Source organism: Sander vitreus, chromosome 12, assembly GCF_031162955.1.
Source record: "Sander vitreus isolate 19-12246 chromosome 12, sanVit1, whole genome shotgun sequence".
In the NCBI taxonomy this organism is placed as follows: domain Eukaryota; kingdom Metazoa; phylum Chordata; class Actinopteri; order Perciformes; family Percidae; genus Sander; species Sander vitreus.
This window is the reverse complement of record NC_135866.1, coordinates 8,231,849-8,254,018: the sequence shown is the minus strand read 5'-3', so window position 1 is coordinate 8,254,018 and position 22,170 is coordinate 8,231,849. Positions and strand designations below refer to the sequence as shown.

The window sequence follows — 22,170 nt, the reverse complement described above, 5'->3', positions numbered from 1 at the left end:
ACAGAAATACACATTCTCAACTGACTTAGACACTTGAATATTGACACACTTCAGAATATACACAAAGACAGCCGTACTATCCGACTACAGCCAGTAGCATCACTAAATGATGTCGTAACAGGGATGTCTTAGTTTAATATGACACATACGGTATGGTATCATAATTCATAAATTTAGCTAAACGTCTGCTATGAACATCTTTGGAAAGTGTATTGACTTAAAGTAATGAATGACTCAGACATCAGCCAAAGTAATTCAGCCTTTGTGTTTCAGCTGCGGTCAGGCTGTACTGTCCTGGGGAAGAATATGCCGTCAGTGGCAGGAAACCTCAAATGGACACAGGAGCTTCGAAATCGCATCCTCACTAACAGGAGCAACCTCTGCCAGCTTGCCCATATGTACGGACCGACCGTACTTATCACACACAGACACAATTATCTCAAATTCTTTCCTTTTCAAACTTCAGCCCCAACTGATGCTGACGTTAGTGACATCATTTGAGGAAAAATCTATCAGATGTCACACAGCTCCCTCTGGAGCCACAAAAGGCTTTATGCAACTTTTTTTCAGATATGATATTGCAGTAGTTTCTCCACAAGATCCGTAGATACATGATGTGTCAAATCGGTGGAGTTGCCCTTTCAGTAAAATAGGCAGTAGGTTTTTGGAAATGTTGTAAATCTTATTTTTGGAATAGAATTCTAGCGTACACACTGCAAGACTACAGTTTACTTGTCAAACATGTACAAGATACCGATGATATTTATACTTTACTTCTTATCTTTATATTTCTTTGGCTTTTTTTCCTCCTTTCCTCGCTCTCTCCCTTCCAGCCCTCTGGGGTGCGCCGAAGCGGACGATGTCCTTCAAAAGTGCGAGCGTGTTCTGGAGGTTCTGGACCAGCATGATGAGGAGCAGTTCTCAGAGTGGACTGAGGGCCTGGAGGAAATCTGTCAAACCCACCTGAAGGAACCACTGCTCACACTGGACACTGACACGGGCCTCTTCCAGGTCAACTTCAGTCCTGCAGTAAGCACAAAGAAGATGCAATAGACGTATTACATACTAATCAGAGTTCAAATATTGTTTTAATCTAATTGTGTTAAGTGTAGAGGGATATCAGGGCTAGAATTGGGGCAGAAGTGTGCCTACCTGCTAACACATACTATGGATGTTACAGTACATACAGTGAACTCATTTATAGTAGGTAGATGTATCTATCTATACAAGTCATTCCACAATTAATCATGTTAAGGGGTTGCGTTCACGCTGGTCTATATCCTTCGCGTTCCACTTCCGGGATTGCCCCGGTGCTACAGGAAATTATGCCGGATGCATGAATTTTCCGTTTCCTTCCGCTTTCTTTGTGTTGGAATTTTTTGTTTACTGCTCCTCAGATCTTTGCATGGTAAATTGAGACAGCTAGCTATACTATCTGTCCAAGTTTTCTCTCGCACGACTATTTTGCAGCGGCTCTGTGCGGAGTTTAGCACCGCCCATGATGATTCTGATTGGTTTAAAGAAATGCCATTTAACCAGAGCATATTTTCCTCCCATCCCCGAATGCTGTGTGGAGTAGCCAGACCCTCCTTCAGCGCGCTTTGGAGGAGGCTCTGGCAAAGCAAGACTACGTTTACACCACAAATGAGAGGTTAAATCATTTAAATATATACAGTAAATATCATTTTCTGCAATATGATATGGATATAGCCTGCACTAAATTCATGAAAGCTTTCTTATTTATTATATTTTTTCTTAGCATCCAGTAGCTGGTGTGTCTCAAATAACCAAAAGTAGCAAAATCGGTTTGATTACAATAAACAGAGGGATTATTTTGCATAAGCAGCAATAACCACAGTATGGGAACAGATAAAGAAAATCACAAAATGCATTCAACATCACATCAAAGAAACAAGACAAAGTCAAAAGTGCAAGCAACAATGAATATGTACAACTAGCAACGTCAAAATCAGGCAGTATAATCCAGGGATAAACAATTTATCGGATGCAGTGTGAGTTTGTTTTTCCTAATGTGCTGTGTATGTGTGGGTACTTTGTTTCAATGTTAATGACATCTCCACTTTAAGATGCTGATCCCATCTATTCAGATTCATGCTGTCACGGTGAAAGGCAACAAAACAATGAACTGCAACGTTGGATTCATCCAATTGTTTATTACATCCCTTCTCTTCTCTCCCTGTGCCTGTCTCCAGTTGACATCAGTGTTAAGGGAGGTGAAGTATCTGGGCATTCTGAAGAACCAAAACATTCCTAAAGCAGCTCTCCATCTCTACTCCAAACGGGAGAGACTCTACACGGTGGGTAACTAAGCTTCTAGTTAGTTATTTTCTGGTTTCTCCATTCCTCTGTGACGGTGAACTGAATATCGTTGAGTTGTGGACAAAACAAGACATTTGAGGATGTCCTCTTGGGCTTTGGGGAACACTGATTGTCACTTTTCACTATTTTGTAGACCCAACAACTAATCATTTAATTGCGAAAATAATCAACAGATTAATCGACAAGGAGAATAATCGATAGTTGCAGCCCTGCTTGTAGTATCGCATCGGATATATTGTTAGACAGCTATAATTGTGAGCTATGTGGCTGTGAATGTTTTTTTGATCTGTGAAATATGTTGAAAATGATCAGAGTGAAAGTGTTAACGCTAGGGCTGCACGATATGAGGAAAATATGCGTATAGGAATAGTGTAGAAATAGATATACATAGAAATGTATGTAAATATGTAATAGTGTTGCTGAATATCACGATAACGATATTACTTGCGATAAATAAACAGATATTAAAGTGTACTCAGTTCTGCCTTTCTGCTGCTTTAATATATCAATAGCCTGCTAAAATACTACAAATTGCTCATTGAATTTGAAACAAATGAAAGGCAATCATTTCCAACATTCGTTTACTGAACAAATGGAACATTGAATTGAAGACAACACAAAAAAAAGAATGATGGCTACATTTTAAAGTGCAGATTTCTACTAATATATATTTTTAACTAACAACACAAAATCTCCGAGCATCTTTCGCGATATGTCGCAGCCCTTCGCGATGTGTTTATTGCACCAGTTGATATTGCAATGACGATCAAAGAATGATATATTGGGTCTAGACTAGTTTGATGATAGCTAGACAGATTATTTTAAGATGATGGAAGAATAAAGGGGTGCTGACAATCCAGGAGTGTGCTTGTGAGATGGTTAGGTTGGCAGTGTTTGAAAAAATGTCATATAAACGGTTTGCCAGATTGGATGTAAATACAAAAAATTGGGAAAGTACCTGAGCTTTCTGGAGGGCTTCTAAGAAGCTCTGTGCTGGGGAAAGACTATATGATGGGTTTATGGTGATGTCATTTTATATGTTTATTTGGTGTATAGTTAATTGTCTATTTTGTTACTGGTCTTGAATATTGTAGTTACTGTGTCATCTTTTCTTGATTTTTGTCTGGGGGGGTGGTGATGATTAAGGGGATGTGTTCATGTTGCGAGTTGTATGTTTTATGTAGGTAAAAAAAAATAATTGTTAATCACAACAACAACAAAAGAACGACATATTGTGCAGCCCTAGTTAACGCTGCATTGTATCCTGTAGTACACGCAGACACTGACCTTGGTGACCCAGTGGTACAACCAGCTCCACAGTACCATCCTGGCTGTAGAGCTGGGACTGGTGAAAGAGGAGATGGACGGGACGAGGCGGCAGCTGGACCCGGCCCTCCGGGAGCTGAGCTGGGCTCAGGACCACCTATGGGACTACATCCAGAGCACACGAGACCTGGTCAAGGTACTCAACACTTCATGTATTTCTTGTTTGACTGCGTCGTCAACATACGAAAGGTGCAAAGTCTAATGCTAGTGAGTTGTTTTTTTTCAGTACAGTATGTTGACACTATTATGCAGCATATTCACACTATTAACATCCATGCAAAGGGAATTTGGCAAGTACCATGACACAGAAAAATCCTCTCCTTTTCCCATGGGTGAAACATTGACACTATTTTGCAGCATATTCACACTATTCTGCTATATTTAGAGAAAAGATCCTGTGTCAGCTGCATTCTGTGCTCTAATATAATATTTATTTTAGAGTTTGTTCAATAGTATAGTCATTTCAAAAGATGCTGTGAAACTGCTGCCTGTCATTGTAGCATGAATCCTGGCAAGCTCCTTATGTGGTCCAAGCCAGCTTTCCTCAATTACAGTAAACACTCCTAAAACCAAAGGCAACATGCAGCTGTCAACCAAAGGGAATATAATTACTGGCTGTGATAGTTCCTCTCTTTTGTTATCGCCAGAGCATTTCTAGTCGTGTCCAGAAAAGTAAAGCTAATGTGGAGGCCATCCAGGCCCTTATGGGGAAATTCAGCCATCGTGCCTTCATCACCAGAAAGAGTCGTGGTTCGACTCTCCTCATCTTCTCTGACATTAATGAGAGTGTTTCCAAACAGCACACTCTCATCACCAGTACAGGGGAGGAAATACACAAACTGCTGCAGGTATATTTTCTCACCTTACTTCTCACTACTTTAAGGGACTTGAACACTACAGAGCGCTCTCTTATTCATATCTACGATTATCATTACTAGGGCTGGCATCATTAAAATAAATCTCGATCCCGTTTAAGATACCAATACCGTGACTTCGATACCTGTTCCTGAACGATACTTTTTTCAATACCAATTTTATAAAAATCAATTTTAACTAAAAAACAGCAACGTCTCTGCGTAACGTAGAATTTTTCCTGCGTCTCTACGACGTGTAACATTAGACAGCCAATCAACAGCATTATCTTGGCAGAAGCATGCTGCATGCTTATTGGCTCACTGATGCTGATGACATCTGCTCCCTAGGTATTGAAACCCTGAGGAAGGCTCAAGCCTTGATACGCGTTGATGTATTTTTGCCCTGTTAATTAAAGGCCTTTTATCATTTTTTGTATCCAACCTCAAGTGCCTGGGCATGGTTTTTTTAATGACTCTTTTAGTCATAATTCCTCCTCCCGTGTACTTTATTCCCTTCCATGAGCACCGGTGGTTAAGAGGATACCAGAATCTCTCCTGTCACTTTTTTCTATTGAAATTGGGTATTGAATGATGAGACATTTTTCGATACTCGATACTAAGGAGGCAATTCGGTCGGTGCCTAAAAAGTAGAGAATTCAGTACCCAGCCCTAATCCTTACAGTTTGTTTCCCTTTTAAAACGTATGACTATGAATTCATTAATTTATATCTGTGACTGAATGCATTAATGCTTATGGAAGTAGGAATGAGTGTTTGTAAGGCATGTATGGGAGAACAGAAGAATGTAAGAAGGATGGCTTTTTTGCATAAGTATAGGAAATGGTAATTTGCAATTTGCATAGCTCTTTGAGTAGCCCAAATGTTTACTGTACATGTGTCTTTTAATTGTTTTAACCCTGTGCTTGTTGTGTGTCTCTATTGTAACTCTTGCAGCAATTTCTCCCAGTGTCCACAACAAATTTCTCCTTGAGAAGACTAATAAAGATACTTTGACTTTGACTCCCACTCATGCCATCTCCCACTCACTTTTCCACCGTGCTCCAGGAGAGCCAGTCTCTGCTCGGTGTCACAGACCTGAACAGCAGTGAGTGGCAGGCCTACACAGACTACGTGGACCGTATGATCCTGACGGGCTTCACCAGTGCAGTCCGCTGCTCCCTGCAGTACCTCATGGACAACACAGATGCAGCCCAGCGCATTACGCCACTGTTTGAGGTCCGGCTGGTACTCAACAGCAATGAGATGACCTTTGACCCCTCGTTGGACTTCAGTCAGAGTGGTAACTTCTACGATATTGTGGATAAGATGGTGGCCAGCATCACCAACATGGCGTCCTTCATTCCCAGAGTGGCAAAGCATCAACGGATGGATAACTATCAGGTGACGTACAAATGAGATTGTAAGTTCATACACCGAAACATATCTGCACACACACACACACACACACACACACACACCCTTGTCTTATGCGATCTTGTTTCTTCATCTTGTAGTGCGACATAAATGAAATGGAGGATTTGTCAGAGATGTGCTATGTGATCCGCTCACGGGCACGCGCAGCTATCGCCAAGGTAAGTGTTTGTTTTCTGTACGCACGTGGAGGCTCATTTGTGATGCTTACGGTTGTAAATGATTGTGTTGCTTTTTAGGTCAGGGAATATCAGGGCTCGTTTGCCAGCTACCGCTACCTCTGGACTGATGACAGGTCAGAAGTGTATGGCTCTCTGTCATTTTTTTTTTTACTTTTATCAAATTGCTTCACTACTGAAACACACAAATATAAGTGCTCGTGCATCATTTTGTTCACAATTATAAACATCTCCTTCGTTTTTTTTACCTCAACTTTCACAGGTCTGAATTTATGAGGCAGTTCCTGCTATACGGCCATGTGTTAAGTACAGAGGAAGCCGAGCTGTATGCTGACTATGAGCTGAAAAAGAACCCACCCACCCTGGACAACTTCAAAGAACAGGTGCGCTTCACATTCTCTGGTCCTTTCTTCTCTTAGATCAATGTCTCTGAGTCACGGTATCGCTCTTCGCTCCAGATCAACCTGTTTGAGTCTCTGTATACACGGGTGAGCAAGATGGAGGACAGGAAGGTGTTTTGTGGCTGGCTACAGCTCGATATCAGACCCTTCAAGCACACGCTGATGAATGTCATCAAGAGATGGAGCTGGATGTTCAAGGAGCACCTGCTCAACCACGTCAACCAGAGGTTAGTCCCGCATGAACACGCGCAAACACATTCATATGTTAATCACTCTCAATGGACAACTGCAACTACAAAAGAACTACCTGAAAATAAAGAATTTGTTAAATACATTACACTGCTATACTGTTAAATGGTTGTGGTCTAAGGCCCACAATCGCAAAAAACATTACTAAAAAGCAATCAGTTTTAACTGTCCAACTAAAGGCCTCTTTACAGTCGCCGTTCCCGACCCGTACGCGCGACAATGTGACGTCAAAATGACGTAGATCGGATTTAAAGTCACACACTCTATTTTTTTCAGTTGCGCACGACAAAGCGGAAACAGGAAGCATGGACGAGTTCGAGGGCAAGCTTTCCGAGCAAGTGCGCCAATAGCAACTGCATTCTGACTGGTACCGGATGCCAAGACTCTCAGTGACTGCAAGTCTCTCTTGTAAACTTACTGGGTTAAGATGAGTTCTTTTATGGTGAATGAAAGGCATGAGCCGACGAAGTAGGTCATCGAATCGTTGTGCAGACGAAGTATTCAAAGTGCTTCTCTTCTTCTATCATCCTCATTTGTTTCACGAGGATATTGAACTCACCATATTTATATCTGGTGTTATTCAAAGGACGAACATTCCACCTTCTTTTTCTTCGTTTCTTTGCAAGCAGGCTCAAAAGCAGTTGTTCTTCCTCATCCATTGACTCCAATATCATCTTAGCCACTGTTGACATTGACGTCAATGCTGCTGCCAGTTCTGCCATTGTTTACCTTTTTCTTCTTCTTCTTCTAGTCCGTAGAAATAGCAAAGGCGGTAGCCTTTCCTCAGTTGCGACACCTCTGTTCAGTAGAAGACTGCAACTAGTGACCACCACGCGCGGGTATAAATAGCAGGGATGCACCGATCTGACTTTTTCAGTCCCAATACCGATACCGATGCCAGGGATTTGTGTATCTGTCGATACCCGATACCGATCCGATACCGCTGTTGAATTAATAATACACTGTATACCTTTTCCACCTTATACCTTCCTTCCACCATGTGGAAGAGACTAAAGACACTAGACTTTCCTAACTAAACATAACTTTCCTAACTAAGACAAAATAACATAGATGTAATGTATTGAATTCTTATTTATTTGTTATTTAAAAAAAACAATTGTGCATTCAAATCGAAAATATAATGTAATCAAACTTCTTAAAATAAATTTAAATAAATAACAATAATGGGCCTTTATATAGGTTTATAATGGCTTATTCTACTGTCAGGAGTACATAGAATATCACAAAAACATTTTAATGTCATCATGTTTACTAAAAGCTTTGATTACTAAAGGGTTTGCTTGGCTCATCAACATTATACAATAACGTTATATGAAGGAGAATCCTATAACAGTTACAGAATCTAAACTATTTCTTTTCCTGCAAACTGCAAAATAGTAAAATAAACTAAAATTGAATGAATACACATACAAACAACGTTAACATTGTTTCCCTTTCAAAACAAAATAGCTGTAAGCTAGTTGTATAAACACTACCTTGGCCACAGGTAAGTTAGGTTGTAGTGTGGTTGTAGTGGGCGACTGAACGTAGCTCCGCTGTCAGCCTCCTTCGCTGTTTGAATAATGTTAGTAGGTTGGCGGACATATTTCAGCGAGGCAAGGCATCTTAAATCCAGTGTTTTAATCATTGCTCTGAACCCGTCTTTCTCAACGGTCTGTAGCGGGACCGTAGCTGGATTGCGTTCATAATGTTGCTCCGCTGCATGCTTGAAGTGACAAGTCTTTCACGTTAGCACTGTAACATTAGCACGGTAACGTTAGCATGGCCGAGTAATGTTAGAGCGACAGGCAACAACAGTGGCTAAGTTATGTCTGATTTTTTAGAAAACCTTGCAACAACAGACGGCTCCTCTCTTGAGCATACGTTGTTCTGGTGTATCGCCGGTCTTTCTTCATCCTCTAACTTTCTTCTCTGTTCTTGAATGTGCAGTAGCGACCGGAGCCTCTCCCAGCTTAACAGACTATGTTATGACAGTTATGCTACCTGGCTAGCTAGCAGCTATAATGTTACCCAACATGCCGTTCGGCGGTGTAGCTACATTTGTAAATGTAAAATTATTAGTGTTAGAAACTCTTTAAGTCACAAATTGGTATGTGCTATGATGTTTTATCCTTTTAAAGAAAGTTAGTTGTGGGTTATTAATTGTTGTGTTAGAAAGTTACTACCATGAGTGAGAAGGGTACGCAGTTAACTGGGGTCCCAGTGCTGCGACGGATGAAAAAAAAAAAAAAAAATCTGGATCTGTTAATTTTTCCGATCCCCGATCCAGCTATTTTGTCAATATCGGGTCCGATATCCGATCTTAATATCGGATCGGTGCAGCCTTAATAAATAGTTGTGGCGCTTCCATGACGTCACACTGTCGCACGAGAATGAACGCTTTAGGGGCCAAAGTGGTGACAAAGAGTTTCTTTTTTATTTCATATCATTATTGAAGAGACTTTCCTGTGCCAATCCTGCCCACTCTGAACCATTACTAGGGCTGGGCAATATATGGATATTATATGGATATTATGATATATGACTGGATATTTTCTTAGATTTTGATTATAGTAATTTGACATTAGTGGTCTTTTCCTGGTTTTAAAGGCTATATTACAGTAAAGTTTTGTCATTTTCTGAACTTACCAGACTGTTGTAACTGTTCTATTAGTTGCCTTTATCCCACTTAGTCATTATATCCACACTACTGATGATTATTTATCAAAAATCTCATTGTGTAAATATTTTGTGAAAGCACCAATAATCAACCCTACAATATGGTTGCAATATAAATATTGAGGTATTTGGTCAAAGATACTGTGATATTTGATTCTCTCCATATTGCCCAGCCTTAACCCTTACATCATCCTCCTTCCTCTCTCTCCCACAGCGTGAGAGAATTATCCTCTTTTGTCCAGGACACGGCCCATGGTCTTTCTAACAAGGTGTCAGGTGGCGACTATGCAGGCCTCGTGGACATCATGGGACACCTCATGGCCATACGAGACCGGCAGATCAGCACCGAACAGCACTTCAAACCTCTCAAGTCTACTGCTGAGCTCCTCAAGACCTACGGACAGCAGCTGCCAGAGAGCGTCTACACACAGCTAGAAGTGTGTCCCAAATACTCAAATACACACATTTCCATGACTTATATGGATATTTATTTATCCTTACATGGCATGCTTTACTTGATTACCGCAAAACACAGGAGCTGCCGGAGAAGTGGACGAGTCTGAGGAAAATTGCATTCACTGTTAAACATGAAGTGGCACCACTACAATCAAATGAAGTTTCAGTTATACGCAGGAAATGTGTCCGCTTTGAGGTGAGGCTGTGTGTGTGGGGTAGGATGTCAGTGTGGCAACCGCTTACAAAGACCTCAATATCTGACACATAAACCTTCTCACTTTCTTTCCTGCATTATAAATGACTGACACCACAACCCCCCCTAGTGTGCACAGTAATACATATAGAGATGGAGACATATATGCATAGGAACTGCAGCTTCAACGAATCCTGAGTGTGCAGTTTTTTTTCTCACATTTCAGGTCAAGCAGCATGAGTTCAGAGAACAGTTTCGTACTGAACCAATCTTTAAGATCAATGTGGAGGAGCAATATAAACTAATTGATAAGGTGAGCACTGGGAGATATACTATTACTACCTAAGTAGAACCATACAGTGTATAATTAAATAGAATCAAAACAAACATTACAGTTTTAAGCCACAGCGTATCAAAATGTCTCTGTCTCCAGTCTAATCGAGCCGTAGCAGTGATGGAGGCGGAAATGAAGAAGCTGCAGGACACAGCTGATCTTTTTGAGGTCACTTTCCCAGACTACAAGCAACTGCGCCAGTGTCGCTCTGACATCATACTGGTCAAAGCAGTCTGGGACATGGTCATCTTTGTGAAGGTAAATGTTACTCAGCACTTGATTTCTTAGCTATGTTTGAGCTCCATTAATAAAGCATTAACACAATGCAGCAGGGCCTGCATAGTTAGGCTCAGCTTTTAACTGTGAGTTTCCACACTGCACGTTCCCTCAAGCTACAGTATGAATTCTATACCATACCTAAAGATGACCTTTAAGACTGTAGGGGGAAATAGATTTTAGTAGACTAGGTAAACCTAGCCCGATCTGCCGGCGATTTCATTTCTCCCTGCAGCTCAGGCTGGAAACCTGTACATTTATCTATCCTGCTTCTGTACAAATCTGCGGGGACCAATCACAAACTGGCTTATCCACCTGACGCGTTATTGGCGGGTCTAACACGATGACGATAGAGAAGCGACCAAGCTGCTTTTTGTTTACATTCAACAAGCCGGCCACCAAAGCGCAGCAACCCGTTGATGCCGCTGTCGCTGCTACGTCACCCGGATCGTTGGTCTGATTGGTTGAAGGACTATCCAATTACGTACAGAGTCATTTGAACTATGCCCGTTGATCACGCCTCTTGTGCAGTAGAAAATACAGAGCAGACTCCCCAGACAAATCTCAATCTTAACAGACTGAGCTTGGTCTGGTGACAGCCAGACTAAGATTTTAGATAATCACAGATGAAACTGTTTGTGTATGCATAATCACCAAGGCAAATTCCACGTAAGTGACAATAAACCCTTTTTTTGATTCTGATTCTAAATGTTTCCCTTCTCTCCGTGCCAGACCAGTATAGAAGATTGGACTAAGACTCCATGGAAAGAGATCAATGTTGAGCAGATGGACATGGAGCTCAGACGATTCGCTAAGGTATGGCAAGCTTTCATGGGCAAACATTCAAATCTTTCATTTTTGCTAGGGTTGAGAAAAAGAGCAAATTTCTCTCATAATGTAATGACTATCTGTGTTCCATGCTAAAGGAGATGAAGATGCTGGATAAGGAGGTTCGGGTGTGGGACGTCTACATGGGTCTAGAGTCGACTGTTAAGAACCTGTTGACCTCTCTGAGAGCCGTCAACGAGCTGCAAAACTCTGCCGTCAGAGAAAGACACTGGCAACAGCTAATGAACACCACTGGGGTATCTGAGTCAATAACGTTGCACCGTATACGATACTTGCCACTCTATTGAGTCGAGTTCTGTTTAGGGCTGCACAATGTATTGTTTTTTTTATCGTTATCGCGATATCAACTGGCGCAATAAACACATTGCGAAAGGCTGCAACATATCGCGAAAGACACTCACAGATTTTTTTGTTATTTGAAAGAAAATATCAGTAGAAATCTGCACTCTAAAATGTATCTGTCATTTTTTTCCAACTATTCAGTTCAATGTAGGGCTGTCAAACGATTTTCTTAAATCGCGATTAATCGTTGAATTTCTATAGTTAATCGCGATTAATCGCATGTTTTATCACATGATTAAAATTCTATTATTTTGCATTTCAGAACTGTTTTTAAGTACATATTAACAATGGAAAGCCATTCTTACCAGTGTCTCTTGACTGGGAATCAAATGAATGCAAAGAAAGTTACTTTATGAACTTGATTTTAAGATTTGTATTTGTTTATTATATATTTAATCTAGTCACACATTTAAATTTAACAACAACAACTTTGAATGCACCACGAAAATGTAAATTACCAGTTTCATTGAACGCACCGTCTGTGTTTTTCCGACAACGGCAGCTGCAGATTGTTACATCCCGGTGTTGAATCCTCTACAGTAAAACACAGTCACACTTTACACCGTTTAGCGTTAGCTGTCAGCATTGTAACCGTGTTTAATCCAGCTACTAGCTAGCGGTAGGCTAACGTTAGCTGCTGTCGAGTATAGTGTTAACTAGCGTCACATGCAGCGCGGGTTTCTGTTGCCTGTAACGTCTGTTTCAGAGCAGCAGACAGAAGTGCAGGCATATCAGTGGCACCAGAATGAGGCACCAAAATCCGCGTTGCTATTCCTGCAGCAGCAGGATGTGTTACGAGGAAGTACGGCAAAAATATTAGCCTGTTAGGCACGACGCAAAGCCGAGTGAAGTGAAAATAAATTAATAAATGGCGGCATGCGATTAATACGATTAAAAAAAATGAACGCATTATGCTCGACCCTTAACCGCATCGCGATTAACGCGTTAATGCTGTCAGCCCTAATTCAATGTTCAAGTTGTTCAATAAAAGAATGGTAGAAATCATTTCCTTTCATTTGTTTTAACTTCAACAAGCAATTTGTTGTATTTTAGCAGACTACTGAAAGCAGCAGAAAGGCAGAACTCACTTCACTTTATCTGTTATCCCAAGTACAACCTTATCGCGTATTTTCCTCATATTGTGCAGCCCTAGTTCTGTTCTTTACGTACTCCAGCTTCATTACACTACCCTGCCAACTCTTGTCCAGGCCTGTAATGACCAGCACAAGGATGTGAAACCTGATCGGACTCAAGGTTACCGTGTATTCCTTTTGGTCCTCAGGTCAGGTTTGTGATGGGGGAAGGCACCACCCTGGGGGACCTTTTGGAATTACAGCTTCACCGTGTGGAGGATGAGGTCAAAAACATAGTGGACAAGGCTGTGAAAGAAATGGCCATAGAGAAAGTAAGAATCATCGAGACCAACCAGTAGAGTAGTGTCCTATGTATCATTGCAGTAGTTGTGAAGGGCCAAGATTGTTTAAGACAATTCCTTTTTGAACCTGTCGCAATCCCTGCATTTATAGTAACAGTTGAGAGTTCAGTTGACAAGGATGCGTGTTTAAAAAAAAAAAAAAACATTTTAAATCTCAAAAAATATTCCTGACAAATACAGTCCCGAATAAATCGTTACTTTTTCCATATTCTTAAAAATAAGACTGCAAAGATGATCATGAAGCAGACTCACAATGGACAAGAAAGAAATAAGATACATAACATACTTACACGTTTTATGTTTATCCTACTGCAAATTTTGTATGTTTTTCCTCGTCGACAAATGGCAGATGTCACATTTTGTAAAGAAACATTTCCTACATTTATTTAGGTTTTGGCCGAGATAACCCAGACGTGGAGTGTTATGTACTTGTCATATGAGACTCACACCAGCACAGGAACCCCTCTGCTCAAAGCTGATGAGAATCTGATCGAAACACTGGAGGACAACCAGGTGAGTGTGATATCTAGTTTATCTTAGTAGTTTCATGCTGATAACTTTTTGATGAAGAACATCAGGCTCAGAGTTCGATTTAATATTCCAGTGTTGCTTTATGTCTCTGTGTAGTGCTTTCTGTCAGTCTGACTCCCTGATATTACAGTAAAGATATAGTGTGCAACTATTTTATATCAATGGATGTCCGTTATATTCAAGCCATTGCCAAATGAGTTGCTACAAAGCTAATAAAGCCTATCAGCTCAACAAAACACTGTATTTCTCAGTATGGCTATGTTAACAAAATGGTGCAGTCCGGCGACTTTCGTGCGCAGAACCTCGAGGGAAGAGTAATTACCGCTTCTGAATTCAATTAAATTTGTATTTAGTGTCAAATCATAACAGGAGTTATCTCGGGACACTTTACAGAGAGAGTATTTCTAGACCACACTCTATAATTTACAAAGACCCAACAATTCCATCCAGGAGCAAGCATTTGGTGCAACAGTGGCGAGGACACTACTTCCTTTTTACAGGCAGAATCCTTGGACAGACCCTGACTCTTGGTGGGCGGCCATCTGACGCTGCCGGTTGGGACACAGAGACACTGAAACAGATACACATGTGGAGAAATATGAGTCATGAAAAGTCCATCATGGTTTTTTTCCCCCTCCTTGGCTACAAGTAACTGCATGGAGGAGGGGTGGGGGTGGTGCGTGATCACCGAAGGCTTGCGTCATGTGGATGCAACGACAGTGTTGTTGTCATTACTTAGAATTCCTCATGGGGGAGATAGAAACTACGGACTATAGCTTTAAGGAGGTAACTGATCAGAACAAAACATGCACAGGAACATAATGGATGGTTATTAATCATTTAATGTATCTTACAGCCGATCATGTAAAGCTCCTCCTTTGCTTTCCCTCCAGGTGCAGCTGCAGAACATCCTGATGAGTAAGTATGTCGAGTATTTCCAGGCGGAGGTGAGCGGATGGCAGAGGAAGCTGATGGTGGCCGACCTGGTCATCTCCTCCTGGATGTCTGTCCAAAGGACCTGGGCCCACCTCAACAGCATCTTCACCAACAGCCACGACATCCGCTGCCAGCTGGCCAACGATGCAGAGCGCTTCCAGGGAATTCACACTGACTTCCAGGTAAGACATGCCAAATGAGAGCAGCAGCCTATGCGTACATCTAATTGTATCGTTATGTCATTTTTTATTTATTTTTTTATGTTTATCCGAGGTGTAGTCGGAAGAGATGTATTTTTAGCCTTCGGCGGAAGATGCGTAGGCTTTCGGCCATCCTGATGTCAATAGGGAGCTCATTCCACCATTTAGGAGCCAGGACAGCAAACAGTCGGGATTTCGTTGAGTGACTAGTTGTCCCTCGCTGAGTGGGCGGGTTGGGGTATAGGGTTTGACCATGTCCTGGATGTATGCTGGGGCTCCGTTCGTGGCCCTCTATGCAAGTACTAGTGTCTTGAAGCAGATGCGGGCAGCAATTGGTAACCAGTGAAGAGAGCGGAGGAGCGGTGTAGTGTGAGAGAACTTGGGGAGGTTGAAGACAAGTCGAGCTGCTGCGTTCTGAATGAGTTGCAGGGGCCGGAAAATCAAATATCATGATTTTTTTGACCAAATACATCGATGGCGATATTGCGGCGATATTGTAGGGTTGACTGTTGGTGCTTTCAGAAAATATTAACACAATGAGATTTGTGATGAATAATCATCAGTAATGTGGATACAATGACTAAGTGGGTAAAGACAAATAACAGCTAGGACAGTCTGGTAAGTTCAGATAATGACATCACTTTACTGTAATGCAGCCTTTAAAACCAGGAAAAGACAACACTTTAAGGGGATATCTAGTCTCATATAACAATGGCTATAATATCGATGTATTGCCCAGCCCTGATGTCATGTATCCTTTTATTTGTTCCTCTGGTTTTACTCCTTCTCTGGCGCAGAGCTTGATGACTGCGGTGGTGAAGAACAGTAATATGGTAGAGGTGACCAACCAGCCTGGCTTTCTGGAGAACCTGGAGACCTTGCAGCAGAGACTGTCTGTGTGCGAGAAGGCTCTGGCCGAGTACCTGGAGACCAAGAGACTCACATTTCCCAGATTTTACTTTGTCTCGGCCTCAGACCTGCTGGAGATTGTCTCCAAGGGAACACAGCCCAAACAGGTGACATACTACAATTGCATTATGTTTTCCAAGAGAAAACATATAGAGAGATAGACAGCACATTGTAGTTATCAGTTCAATATATTCTTCGAACCGTGTCTTAGTGTTGTGGAGTGGAGGATGTTAATAAAGATAAGAATGAAAGACAATTTTCTTTTTCTTTTTCTTAAATTCCAAGCTGAGAGATATGTTCTGTAAACAGCATAACCTTTATAAATAGAAATGGAACGACAGTATAGTCTGTGTGTGTGTGTGTGTGTGTGTGTGTGTGTGTGTGTGTGTGTGTGTGTTTCTTCCCAGGTGACCAGACATTTGCTGAAGCTATTTGACAACATAGCAGATCTTCGCTTCAAGGACTCAGACCGAGGTGGAGGAGGGGAGGAGGAAGGGGAGGCAGTTGCTATAGGGATGTACAGCCGAGAGGGCGAATATGTTCAATTTTCTGAGCCATGTGTCTGTGAAGGACAGGTATTGAAAAACACAATTAGATTTCTGTGTGTGTAAATACATGTCGAGTTACATTCAGTTACTGCTCCATTCATTAGTCCCATTACTATATCATAGCTAGGGCTGGGTATTGGTACAAATACCAATACTGTGACTTCAATACCGATTCCTGAACGATACTTTTTTCGATACCAATTTTATAGAATCCATTTTAACAAAAATAAATTACAGCAGTACACATTACAGCACAAATGTTTTTATGTATTTTTCACCTCCTACTACATTAGTTTTTCCTGCGTGTCTCTACGACATGTAACGTTAGACAGCCAATCACAAGCATTATTAAAGGTGCTGTAGGTAAGTGTGAAGATCCAGGATTTAGCCAAAGAATTTGAACATCGACAACTTCTCAGTCCCTCCCCCCCTTTCTGCTAAAGGTCCAAACGGTCTCCTAAGCCCCTCCTCCCATAAGGGAGAATGAATGCGTGTGCCTGAGCAGTGATTGACACGTAGTTAGACACCCCCACCCCCCTGGCCCTGATTGGAGCATCTGAACAGGGAGCTGTGGATTTTTGCAAATCGCACTACAGGCTGTAGGTGGTGCCAGAGGAGCCAGATTATTTTTTTTAAATGACCTGGTTTATGTAGTTCTACTGGAACATAGGGTCAGTTTCAGCAAATATGACAGAAAGTTAGTTTTGTAAGTCTTACATGCATCTTTAAATCTTGGTAGAGACATGCTGTATGCTTATTGATTCACTGATGAGATTTACTCCTTAAATTTGGTATTGAATGACGAGGCATTTTTCGATACTCGATACTAAGGAGGCAATTCAGTCAATGCCTAAAAAGTATTGAATTCGGTACCCAGCCCTACTGTAGGTATAGCTGTAATGAATACCTTTTTCTGTATTGTTCATTATATGCACAGTAACTGTATGTATACACAGTTGCCATGTGTAATACATTTCATGCCTTTTCCAGATTTTACATAGCATAGGATTCCATTTTTGTTAGTATTTTTGTTTTAACATTTTTTGTCTTTCTTTGTGTCTTTCTTCCAGGCTGAGTGTTGGTTGAGTGCTTTAGAGAGCACTATGCGCTGCACGGTCCGTAAGGAGATCCAGGAGGCCGTATGTGCCTATGAGGACAAACCACGAGACCAATGGCTGTTTGACTACCCTGCACAGGTCTGATAATGGACACTCTGTTGAAATACCACTTCAACTTTACAGTGTAAACACACAAATGACCTGTCTGTCTCTTGTTTTCTTTACATTCACAGGTAGGGTTGACTGGTAGTCAGGTGTGGTGGGCCACAGATGTGGGCATTGCCTTTGAGAGGGTGGAGGAGGGATTTGAGACAGCTCTCAAAGACTACAACAGGAAACAGGTAGTGCTATAAATTCAGAGTGGGACAATGTTGAGATGGTGGGTGAATATGCTGGTTGTTTTGTTCTGTGATGAATTCTGTTGTTGATGTTTTTCAGATCACACAGCTGAACTCACTGATCCACATGCTGCTGGGAGATTTAACTCCTGGAGATAGACAGAAAATTATGACTGTCTGCACAATTGATGTCCACGCTCGAGACGTGGTCGCCAGTCTCATAACTCAAAAGGTAATGCTCAAGTAAAACATACATCTAACTTTAAATCGAGGACCCTCCGTATGTATGTGTTTGTGTGTCCATGGTGAACCGTTCATACGATCTACTTCACACGTTTAGAATTTGGAGCAGATGTTGGGAGAGAGATTTTGTTGTGGGATGGGACGGCCGCACAATACAGGTTGAGAAAAACAGAAAGAAAAAAACTGCCGAAAAGGAATCATCCTCCAAAAGCTGAATAATTACACATCATATTTTAATTGTGATATTTTGTGAGTAGAATCTGAATCTGCAACAGGTAAACGTAGCAGTACAATGTTTTCCTCTAAAATAGAAGTACAAAGTGAGTCGGTAGTATTCAGTTAAGTTGCATATTAAGTGCTTTGGGGGCCTTCTGAGAGTTATTTTTGGAGATACAGGAGTCCAAGCAGTCGGCCGTTCCAAACAGGCACGTTTTGCACAGGCACTGCACTAGTCTGCTAAATGAGGCAACAATACAAGCAAGGAGACCTTCCTGTTGGCATTACTGTGTGCGTGCGTGCGTGTGTGTGTGTGTGTGTGTGTGTGTGTCTCTCTGTCTCTTAGGTGACAACAGGCCAGGCATTTGCATGGCTGTCCCAGTTACGCCACCGCTGGGATGATGAAACCAGACACTGTTATGTCAACATCTGTGACGCCCAGTTCCAGTTCAGCTATGAATACCTGGGGAACACTAACAGACTGGTCATCACTCCACTCACTGACAGGTACACATACAGTACATGTACTGATGTATGACACACCAATACACATGCACACGGATTGCACACATTATTAAAGATGCATATTTTCAAGATTTACTGTATGATTTTATATCCCAACCCTACTTTTGTTAGGTGTTACATAACCCTGACCCAGTCCCTCCATCTGACTATGAGTGGTGCCCCCTCAGGCCCAGCTGGCACCGGTAAGACGGAGACTACCAAAGACCTTGGGCGCTCCCTGGGCATCATGGTATATGTGTTCAACTGCTCCGAACAGATGGACTACAAGGTAACACAGACTGTACAGACGTTTTCCGTAGTGTCCTTTTACGGCCCATTTACTTTATTTGTCAACTTACTCCGTCTGTCTCCATCACATGTCTCCAGTCCATAGGTAACATTTATAAGGGTCTGGCTCAGACAGGTGTGTGGGGATGCTTTGATGAGTTCAACAGGATCTCAGTGGAAGTGCTGTCTGTGGTAGCTGTGCAGGTCAAGACTATACAGGATGCTGTACGCAACAAGAAGCAAAGGTAGATGTGGAAATAATGACGTGCTTTATAAAACAATCCATATATTTATTTATTCGTTTGTCTCCTTAGCCAGTCTAAGATTTCTGTACATACCTATTGAGTCATCTGTAATTGTTGCTGTGTGTATGTAGGTTCCATTTCCTTGGAGAGGAGATAGAGCTGAAGCCAACAGTGGGGATCTTCATCACTCTGAACCCAGGTTATGCTGGCAGGGCGGAGCTCCCAGAGAACCTCAAAGCTCTATTCAGGTCTGATATAAACAGAGAAAAAGAGATTTTAAGTGCAAGAGTTGACAAATGTTAAATAAGACGAATTAATAGCAGGTTTTCTAACTGTTTAGGCCCTGTGCCATGGTGATCCCAGACTTTGAGCTGATCTGTGAGATCATGTTGGTGGCAGAAGGCTTCATAGACGCTCGTCTGCTGGCGCGCAAGTTCATTAGCCTCTACACTCTTTGTAAGGAGCTACTGTCCAAACAGGTACATGGTACTGTCCACATTAGGTACATCTTACTTAATATACAGGACACTCAATATACTGCAACTATTCCTTGTGCTGTTTTAGGAGGAACACATACTACTAGAAAGCTAATATGAACGTTAAAGGAATGAAAAACAAGTTCTGCTGTGACAGAACAAGCACTCTTGCCAACAGTCATGGGAAATACTGTACACATTTAGCAACGCCAACACCTACAGTTCCAAACATTGAACCGACTTTTGGGGCTCCATTATAATGGACATGCAGAAAAGAAAGTGCAAGTAGGGCTACTACATTGAAATATGGTTTGCTCATTCATCAGATGCTGGCCTTGTGACTGGCTTACAAAAAGTCATTAATCACCACAACCCTCTTATTTCTTCTTTTGTGCATAACATGTTTCTCTTTGCAGGGATCATTGTGATTGCACTATTAAAATGGTGTTCTGCTACTTTAAATATGTTTCTAAACTGTAATACTTAATTCTGGACTGTCTAGGATCATTATGATTGGGGTTTGAGGGCTATCAAATCAGTCCTGGTTGTGGCTGGATCTCTGAAGAGAGAGGAGCGGAGCAGACCTGAGGAACAGGTACGCACTAATCGGTTTCATTCACACTGAAGCATCTCACATGTAGTGGGTATGGGGAAGAATGATTGTGTGCAATCATATGGCTTGCAGTTTCCACAAATCTTGAGTTCATAAGTGCATTTGCATTACAACCACCAAGCATCTGTCATTTCCTGCCCAGGTGCTGATGCGGGCCCTGAGGGACTTCAACCTGCCTAAAATAATGACCAGTGATGTGCCCATATTCCTCGGGCTCATCAGTGATCTGTTTCCTCAGCTGGACGTGCCGAGGAAGAGAGACCCTGAGCTGGAGAACGCCGTTCGCCAGTCAGTCAGTGAACTGCGCCTACAGCCTGAGGAGAACTTCATACTTAAGGTGCCTCAGAAGTGCTTTTCTGATCTGCGAACAATTTAAATGCCTCTGTTTCTCTTGCAGTACCAAGGGGTTTTGATGTGTGGGGGGGGGGCAATCCTAAGACAATCCTAACTGTTTTAGGATTGCAAGCCAATGGGCCTATATAAATAGAACTTTTAACTATATTTAATCAAGCAAATCTTGACTCAGAAGGATGCACAGTATAATTCATTTTGGAACATGAAGGAAGACATACATATCCAAGGTCTATAATTTGTGAGAAAGAAAGAAAATTTGTAATTAATAGTATTTATATTATCAGAAATCCAGTATGATTCAATATCTGTGTGTCTACAGGTGACCCAGCTGGAGGAGCTGCTGGCTGTCAGACACTCTGTGTTTGTAGTAGGCGGACCAGGAACTGGAAAGAGCCAGGTTAACTTCTGTATAACCCATGAAACCGCATACAATTTGCCCATTTATTTTCAAAGCCACTTTTAATAAGAGGTGGCTTATAACCATTGTCCTCCACACCCAGGCACATAGATTCTCAGGTTGCAAGTATAATGTTATCTTTGGGGATTTTTTTTTTTTTTTAGATCTTTGATTGCATCAAACAAATACCAAAACATCCTTGTGTAGAGAAGGCAAAGTCTCCCACAGCTAAAGTCAAGGAAGAGTTAAATGGCATTGTTCCCATAGCTTTAGACTAGAGTGATAATGAGGGATTTACTTTTGTGAAAAGACATTTTGTCATATATTTATAACGTTTATTCATCAGATATTGAAGACCCTCCATAGAACCTATGCAACCATGAGGATGAAGCCCGTATGGAATGATATCAACCCTAAAGCTGTGACTACAGACGAGTTGTTTGGATACCTGCACCCTGCAACCAGAGAGTGGAAAGATGGTGAGGGGCTTAAGGATTTCACAAGGAATTTAATAAGCTGTAAATGATGATCAAGGGAACCTGAGTTTTCTTCAGATTTTGGGTTGCTGTCAAGTAGGAGTTATTTCGGTGCCAAGACTGTAATTTATTCCCAAGCGTCTTCACAGAATTAATTCGAATTTGTTAAATTACTGTCTGAGAGTAAGCTCTCGTTTGAATAGTTTTGATGTGGAATCATTTATTATTCCATTAGAGTCTGCTTTGAAACGATAGTATGTGACTTTTTTTTCCACATATAACATATTTGATTGAAAACTGAATGAAGGTACATGAAAGTGGGCATTCCTAACAGTTTAGATTTTAAACAGAGAAAAGACACACGCAAAACAGAGGAACAGAAAACAGTTGGAATCATATTCATAGGCTACACATAACATCATTTAGTCTGGTAAGACCTGCACGTCTGCGACATATGATAGAAAAGGCTGCCCTTGATTGTCAAGTGACAATGTG

At 41.5% G+C, this 22,170-nt stretch overlaps 1 protein-coding gene across 1 annotated transcript in view; it reads left to right on the top strand.

Annotated features, from left to right (window-relative positions):
* dnah9l (dynein, axonemal, heavy polypeptide 9 like) overlaps positions 1 to 22,170 on the top strand; it is a 58,204-nt gene that overhangs the window by 5,753 nt on the left and 30,281 nt on the right. Inside the window, exons 8-40 of the mRNA XM_078263529.1 lie at positions 274 to 398; positions 834 to 1,029; positions 2,214 to 2,318; positions 3,611 to 3,802; positions 4,314 to 4,514; positions 5,585 to 5,920; positions 6,034 to 6,111; positions 6,190 to 6,245; positions 6,392 to 6,512; positions 6,588 to 6,757; positions 9,673 to 9,895; positions 9,994 to 10,110; positions 10,334 to 10,420; positions 10,541 to 10,699; positions 11,450 to 11,533; positions 11,644 to 11,802; positions 13,191 to 13,313; positions 13,734 to 13,856; positions 14,768 to 14,992; positions 15,808 to 16,026; positions 16,327 to 16,494; positions 17,538 to 17,663; positions 17,759 to 17,866; positions 17,964 to 18,095; positions 18,669 to 18,829; positions 18,959 to 19,115; positions 19,214 to 19,359; positions 19,491 to 19,607; positions 19,700 to 19,838; positions 20,338 to 20,430; positions 20,591 to 20,785; positions 21,122 to 21,199; positions 21,546 to 21,678. Coding sequence (XP_078119655.1) covers positions 274 to 398; positions 834 to 1,029; positions 2,214 to 2,318; positions 3,611 to 3,802; positions 4,314 to 4,514; positions 5,585 to 5,920; positions 6,034 to 6,111; positions 6,190 to 6,245; positions 6,392 to 6,512; positions 6,588 to 6,757; positions 9,673 to 9,895; positions 9,994 to 10,110; positions 10,334 to 10,420; positions 10,541 to 10,699; positions 11,450 to 11,533; positions 11,644 to 11,802; positions 13,191 to 13,313; positions 13,734 to 13,856; positions 14,768 to 14,992; positions 15,808 to 16,026; positions 16,327 to 16,494; positions 17,538 to 17,663; positions 17,759 to 17,866; positions 17,964 to 18,095; positions 18,669 to 18,829; positions 18,959 to 19,115; positions 19,214 to 19,359; positions 19,491 to 19,607; positions 19,700 to 19,838; positions 20,338 to 20,430; positions 20,591 to 20,785; positions 21,122 to 21,199; positions 21,546 to 21,678 — 4,852 coding nt within the window. The remainder of the gene's footprint in view (positions 1 to 273; positions 399 to 833; positions 1,030 to 2,213; positions 2,319 to 3,610; positions 3,803 to 4,313; positions 4,515 to 5,584; positions 5,921 to 6,033; positions 6,112 to 6,189; positions 6,246 to 6,391; positions 6,513 to 6,587; positions 6,758 to 9,672; positions 9,896 to 9,993; positions 10,111 to 10,333; positions 10,421 to 10,540; positions 10,700 to 11,449; positions 11,534 to 11,643; positions 11,803 to 13,190; positions 13,314 to 13,733; positions 13,857 to 14,767; positions 14,993 to 15,807; positions 16,027 to 16,326; positions 16,495 to 17,537; positions 17,664 to 17,758; positions 17,867 to 17,963; positions 18,096 to 18,668; positions 18,830 to 18,958; positions 19,116 to 19,213; positions 19,360 to 19,490; positions 19,608 to 19,699; positions 19,839 to 20,337; positions 20,431 to 20,590; positions 20,786 to 21,121; positions 21,200 to 21,545; positions 21,679 to 22,170) is intronic.